Raw genomic sequence first — 7,465 nt, forward strand, 5'->3', positions numbered from 1 at the left:
AGAGAAAGCACTTGCATGCACATGCAACTTCTTCAGATCTCAAGACGCAGTACAACAGCAAACAAAAATGTCACCCGGTTGAATAATACCAAAACAGCAAAATGGCAATATAAGGACAACAAAATGACAATCAAAATTATTTGAATCATTCTGAAAATTTGGTGAGCAATTTCGTATGTGATGCCTTACATGATGATCACTTGCACATATAGATTTAGGTGTAATTTATTACAATGGGAAATTACATAATCCATTTTGGCCAACAAGACTAGAGCAACTGAAAATTATGCCAAATGATGACAATTGTACAAGACCATTTGCATGCAGGTACTAAAACTTATGGAAATTTGTGGAAAGACAATAAGAAATTATTTTTTGTTGTGTACAAGTGACATCATGGTGTGGGGACTACATTAGTTGTTTGGTGAATGTTAATTGTCATTTGGGAAATGTGCCAAAGGCATTGAGAATAACTGTAATAGCCCAGGTCTTCACAGGAAGGAGGCAATAACATTTTTTGATTCACATGAAAAATAATCTAAAGACTACCCCAGCATTCAATATACTTGAGTTTATGCACTGCGGACTAAACAATCGCTCAATAAATGCAAAGTAAATACCAAAATAATTGCCTTTTGGGTATTCTTAAATTAATAGATTTTATGCGCATTCTACTCGGGTACTTTATCCAAATGACGTAACAGCGCCCTCTGTCGTATATGAATGAAAATTGACAGGTGAATAGAATAACTGATGGAGAAAGGACGCCCCATAAATAAAGAATGGTCCAGTGGCACGACGAGACCGCCCGGCAACTATAAATAAGGAGAGGTTGCGTATTGCCACATAGTTTCTAAACGAGTCTGAAGAGGTAAAGCTTAGGTGGTCAACGGGCAGAAAGAACTTCGGGTCTATCAGAAGAATATTATCCCATCCGAAGGAAGAGACCTGAGGAAAAAGTTGGTCATCTTTTAAACATAGCTGAGCCACGGTGAACTGAATGATTTGACATAGGTAGGTTTCGTTAAAAAAGTTATTAATTTCATGACTTTATATGCCATCTATGCCTATACAGGTGGGTTTATAATTGAAACCCTTTATTTCAGTTTAGGGAGAAAGTTTACGTGACAATTTTAAATCACTGGTACTGTAACTTCAACTGCAGTACAAAATTATCGCGTTTAGCATAAATGTCAGCCTATACGGAGAAACGAAACTTGGAGATAGATTTTAATAGTCCATGCAAATTTCTGTATGTTAACAATGGATATATTTTACGAATATTTTCTAGGCTTCTAGCTGCAGTGTACGCGCTCCGCCATGAAGTCCACTTTCCTGATCCTTCTCGCATTTGCGGTCTGCAACCTGAACGTGAATCTCTGCCAGAACATCCCCGATGAGGAAGATGAGGGGGCTCTGCAGAGAGCAGAGACTCTCCTACTTAGATCCATCCTGAAGAAGATAGAGGATGACAGTAGTGACAACGGTATGTCCCGTTATCATATTCGTTGTGCTCCATTTTTAGTTTTAGATTAGTCTGATTTGTGGTATTTCGATAGTCTTGCCTGCTGTTTTTTTCCCCCGAAGATCATTGAAAATCGGGGTTTGGTGCACCACATTTCTTCATATTTCAGACAGTCAAAGTAAATACGAAATAGTTATAGGCCTAAATAACTTGAGAAACTATTTACTCTTGAAAACACCATTCATGTTTGTTGTTGAGCAACTTTTCGTTTTGCACTGTTAAATGTTTGTGTACTGTATGTATGTATGTACACACACACACACACACACACACACACACACACACCTTTCAAATACCTTAAATACAAGAGTACCAATCTGAATCCAGCAACAGTACCTAGTGTCTCGCAGAGATTTCAAGCATAAAACTCCCCTGACTTTATCGTCACTATTTTTGTTTGGAGGAGAAACTTCTTTAACTGCAAAGTTTTTATTCACTACAGGAAAAGTATAATAGGTTAGGCGAATTTCTTTAAATGAATTAGTGAGAAAATACACACATTTCCACGTTCTACATATGCGGCGTTTTTAAAGGATGCCTGATGCTCGAGTTGTCCGTAAAAGCATGTTACTGAGAACATCATTAGACACTCTGTGAACAGCACCAGCTGTCACATTTAATACGTTTCGGTAATGGCAATGTATTTGGATATTTATTGGAGCATTCCGGCTTAATTAAACGCCGTGATCATACGTATCTTACTACATAAGTACAGTACCTCCAACTTGAACTGAACCCGCAACTTTTCCTTTTCCATGAGGCAACACGCTTCCCATCCTATACATATACGTGTGCATACTGACGTCTTCATCATTCTCTTATACAGAACAAGTCTCCTCTCTGCAAGAGTGGGTCTCCAAGAGGCAACACCCGGGCAAAAGATACGAAGATGATCTTGAAAAGCGGCAACATCCAGGAAAACGAGAAGAGGAGGAGGAAGGAGATTATTCAGATCTCCAAAAAAGACAACATCCTGGAAAGAGAGAGGATGAGATCGAACTGGAGAGGAGGCAGCATCCGGGTAAGCGCTCGATGCTGGAGCGGTTAACAGACACTTACGGCTCTCCAGCGACTTACCTGAACGGGTTTTCTAAACGACAGCATCCAGGTAAACGCTACCTGGTGTACAATAAGCGCCAGCATCCGGGTAGGCGAGAACTTGAGGACGAAGTGAACGCCGACGATCAAGCAGACCTGGAGAAACGTCAGCACCCCGGGAAAAGATTTTGGGATAACACGAGTCCTGATTTCGGGGCCAGCGATCCTTGCGATACCCCGGATCCAGCGAAAGGCTGCAGCAAAGCCGTATTATTACTCGAGCTGCTGGACAACGTGACCAAGAGCCGAGCCGAAGAGAAAAGGCAACATCCCGGCAAAAGGTTCGCCCTGGAAGATATGACAGAACAGGAGTGAAACAAGGAATATGGTTTGCAGCCATGCAAAGAACAAATACTTCAATTAAATTTAATAAATACAATTCCGTTATAGTTAATGTAGGATGTTAATTACCCTTATTTTGGGCCACTTGAGTAAGGCTTGGTTTCTGTGGCAAAATGCCCAACCATTTAGAGTTTTTCCGCCACTAGTACGTACTTAGACCTAGTACGCGTCGCTTGCTGTGCATTTACAGAATAATAATAAGCTTTTAGGTGAGCAGATTTTTGTTACCCTTAAAGTCATTTGATTTGTCGTTTACTTGTTTAATTGCACAAGGATGCACATATATCTATGATATAATAAACAGCAATTATCGTGCCCTCTCGGTACAGTGTAATCATGTGTAATTATGATAATCATCAATAAATTACACATCTGTATCTGGCCCGGAAAATCGCCATATTATGGAGTTAAAATCGTCGATATGGCTCGCAAAAGATTGTGTAGGCTATTATTCTTGAAAATGTAAATGGATGAAATTAAAAAGTGGGTATACTGCAAATAAAGGCAATTAGAAAGGCGGGTTTGATTGAGCACGTAGCCAAGGAGATCGGGAAAATCCTGGTGACATTCAAAGAAGGTGTTATGGCTGGCAGGATCCCCCACGGCAGAAACGTGCGATAACCGTATGGGCAATGTTTTACCCAATTTCTTATTAGGTCTTAAGTCTATAATGGAATCATATTTGTACTGCCTAGATGTAAAGCGCTATAATATATCCGTGCGTGTTCTAGTTTTCTGTAGACAGGCAGTTATGTCTGATGTCCCATAATAATTTGACGATTGTCAAATATTTCCAGTACCCTATATATTTCCTAACTGTCTACGTTGTTACAGACAAATGTGATTTTTCTCTTTAAAAGTCTGGTTGCGGGCTCTTGCCAGAGAAACGACATTTCACACGTGGCCTTGGTCTTAAATTCAGATGTGCAAGAAATAAACGAATATATCTGTTGTCAAACCGCTTTAACAGCCCACTCCCATGTAAAATACAAATGAACAATATTCTCCAGCAAAATAAAAATGGGTCTCTGAATTATTTTTTTACACCAATGCTATGACATGATATACAGGCATATTTATTGTGTAAAACATTATAGTTTATTAAAGATAAATATTGCTGTGTAAATGAAAAACCTTTGAAATGATGTACAATAAAGTTAAATGCAGACTGGAAAATGTCCATGTCCAGTTAACAGCATGGAAATCCAGTCTTGCCTTGCATTCTCCTGTGGTTTTGGTGCTTTTCCAAAGATGTTCTGGATGGTGCCATAATAATATTGTAACTTCATGCAGAATACACTGTGTATCTCATTTGGGCAAAGTTAATGAATGCAACACTTTTACCACACAAATTTTGGGAACTTCTCACTGTATAATTACTTAGGGATTTCAACTGTCAGTTTTCTAGCAAGAAAATAACATTTTTCTACTCCCTGAAAAACGTCCTGTTCTTATGCATCCATAGCTTTGCATCAATGCAGTTCTGATCAGTACTTTTATTTGGGGAAGAATAAATCAGACAAATTAACAAAGAAAATAAACATTATACAAATAGTATAAGCACTGAAAATAAGAAATGTAACTGTGACACATCACCAAGTCCTGTAAATATATTTCTTAAGTCACATATAACTGCTGTAGGCTGAACATTGTAGTACATGTAAACAAATGCATAAACAAATGCAAGTTCCTCGTTAATGTGAGAAGTCACCTAGCAAAACTTAAAGTCATTGCAAAGACATGAAATGTTTTATGCAATCACCTCCTGATAAACGCCAGTAAGACAAAGGAGATGGTAATTGACTTCCGCCACAAGGTGACTCCATCTGCACCAGTGAACATTCTGGAAGTGTAGGTAGAGGCTGTGTCTGGGTACAAATATCTGGGTGTTCATATAAACAACAAACTGGACTGGTCACATAACATAGACGTCCTGTACAAGAAGGGGCAAAGCCGTCTCCACCTGCTGAGAAGGCTGAGGTCCTTTGGTGTGTGAAGGACACTACTAAGGACCTTTAACCACACTATGGTAGCATCTGCTATGTTCTTGGCGGTGGTCTGCTGGGGGTGCGGGAGCTCAGGAAGGGACAGGAAGAGACTGAACAAACTGGTCAGGAGCGCTGGCTCTGTCCTGGGCTGCTCTTTGGACTCCACTGAGGAGGTGGCTGAGAGGTGGACGCTTGCCAGATTTACATCCATTATGGTCAGTCCCTCTCACCCCCTGCATGACACAGTGAGGACATTAGGAAGCTCCTTCAGCAACAGACTACTGCATCCAACATGCAAGAAGGAACGATTCCGCAGGTCCTTCATTCCATCTGCCATCAGACTTTATTGTGCATATCCACTGCATAGGCATACAACTATATTTACATCACTCGGTGCAATCTGTGTGTATGTGTATCTGTATGTATGTGTATCTGTGTGTATGTGTATCTGTATGTATGTGTATCTGTATGTATGTGTGTATGTGTATCTGTATGTATGTGTATCTGTGTGTATGTGTATCTGTGTGTATGTGTATCTGTATGTATGTGTATCTGTGTGTATGTGTATATGTATCTGCAGTGGCGTGCACAGACATTTTGGGGGGCATGTGCTCCAGGGGGAAAAAAGGGCACTTTTTGCATATGTGGAAAACCTTTTCTTTTTATAATAAAAAAAACGCACAGGTTAAATGCAATTTGACTTTTATTTCAAAACATTCTCTAAAAATAGACCAAAATGTATGAGAACGAATAAGACTGACTGTGGTCATTACAAGAACAGGGCAGAATGGTCGTTTTCACAGGCAATTGGGAACTGCCTATTTTTCCTTTAGCAAATTAATGTGTTAATGTTGCCAATATGTTACACCAAAAAAAATTAACATGTCTAACCAGTGCTTCTCAAAACTTTTAACATGCACCCCCAACACCGTACCCTTCAAACTACCAATAACAACGTCACTGTTCTGTCACAATCAGGTCACAACACAGTGCGTAAATGTCTGCGAGCATCGCTGAGTCAGTAACAACCAGTTAGGCTAAAGACTGCATCTTTAGACAGTTGGACGGTGTTCTAACTTTCTCACAGGAGACACCTACTAAAGACAAAGACATTAATTTCAATCTTACCAAAGTAGGACAGTAGTTGACGTTAGTTATGGAAAGGCTAATCCACAAAAACGGAGAAACGTCCATAATTCTATTATTCATAATCATGTCAAGGTTTTAGGTTTTTCTGCAGTTCCATCTCTAAAAAGTGTGATGTCTTCCCGTCACTGACTTCAGTTTGAAAACTTTGTATTTATTCACAGATTTCCGTGAGATCATCCTAAAATTTGTAACGAAAAATGGGCTCAAAAGAGCCCTCTGCCTAACGGCATGTAGCCTATAGCATAACGTGATATTTTCAATAGTGTATGCAAAAAGGTCGGAATTGATGGAGAGTGGGGTTGCCTAAATGGTTTAGGTTACATTTTAAATGTGTCGTTTTTTTGTTTATCCATATGGATGGATGGAGGGGGCAAGCTGGCAAAGTTTGTCATGTGCAGTTTCTGACAGGCTACTTCACAACAAAACAATTGCAGGTTGGTCTTAGAGGGCAAACAGAATAATTTCACTCGATTCATGGGTTACCTGACTGGTTGGGAAGGGAAAGAGCTGCCGTGTTGTCCGCCGTGGCTCCCAGTCGCTATAGTTAGCCTACTATGCCTACTCCAAGTAGTCCTATGTCATGCCGCTGCTACACGCCTCACAACAAATGAACTGCAAGCGTGTTCACGTGACACGGTGACAGTGAAAAAGCGACAGGGTTCGGGTGTCTTTGAAGAAGGGGCACAAATCAAGCCATTATTTTCACACCTTTTTAAATCGCGCAGCTTTAAAAAAAAATAAAAAATCACGTCTTTCAAAAGGGCACTTTTTTGGACTGAGGGCAAAAGGGCAAGTGCTTCAGCACCACCTCGTCTCTATCTGTGCACGCCAGTGTGTATCTGTGTGTATGTGTATCTGTATGTATGTGTATCTGTATGTATGTGTATCTGTGTGTATGTGTATCTGTGTGTATGTGTATATGTATGTATGTGTATCTGTATGTATGTGTATCTGTGTGTATGTGTATCTGTATGTATGTGTATCTGTATGTATGTGTGTATGTGTATCTGTATGTATGTGTATCTGTGTATCTGTGTGTATGTGTATCTGTATGTATGTGTATTTTGGGTCTGTGCAATATGTGTAATTGTGTGCACTAATTTTATTATTTATTGTATTTGTTAAAAGTATTTTTTTGGTCTGTTTCTTTTCTATTGTTTTTTATTTACTGGCTGTTGCAACAAGTAAATTTCCCCGGTGTGGGATCAATAAAGTCTTATCATCAATCTAAATTTCCGGGGAACTAATAATCTTAATATCATTGCTTAAATTATGAGTACAAAGCCATTCCACTATAAATGCTATAGTCAATCGATTATTTATTCTTAGCGAACTGGATAGATAATCAATCCTTTTATACATT

General features: G+C 39.4%; 1 protein-coding gene across 1 annotated transcript; it reads left to right on the forward strand.

Annotated features, from left to right (window-relative positions):
* The first annotated feature begins 803 nt into the window (after positions 1-803).
* Positions 804-4,189, forward strand: trh (thyrotropin-releasing hormone). Its single transcript, XM_023819345.2, has 3 exons — positions 804-1,014; positions 1,292-1,486; positions 2,352-4,189. The coding sequence occupies exons 2-3, from the start codon at positions 1,321-1,323 to the stop codon at positions 2,936-2,938; spliced, it is 753 nt and encodes a 250-aa protein (XP_023675113.1). The 5' UTR covers positions 804-1,014; positions 1,292-1,320; the 3' UTR covers positions 2,939-4,189.
* Positions 4,190-7,465: the final 3,276 nt, after the last annotated feature.

This window comes from Paramormyrops kingsleyae, chromosome 6 (genome assembly GCF_048594095.1).
Source record: "Paramormyrops kingsleyae isolate MSU_618 chromosome 6, PKINGS_0.4, whole genome shotgun sequence".
Classification (NCBI taxonomy): domain Eukaryota; kingdom Metazoa; phylum Chordata; class Actinopteri; order Osteoglossiformes; family Mormyridae; genus Paramormyrops; species Paramormyrops kingsleyae.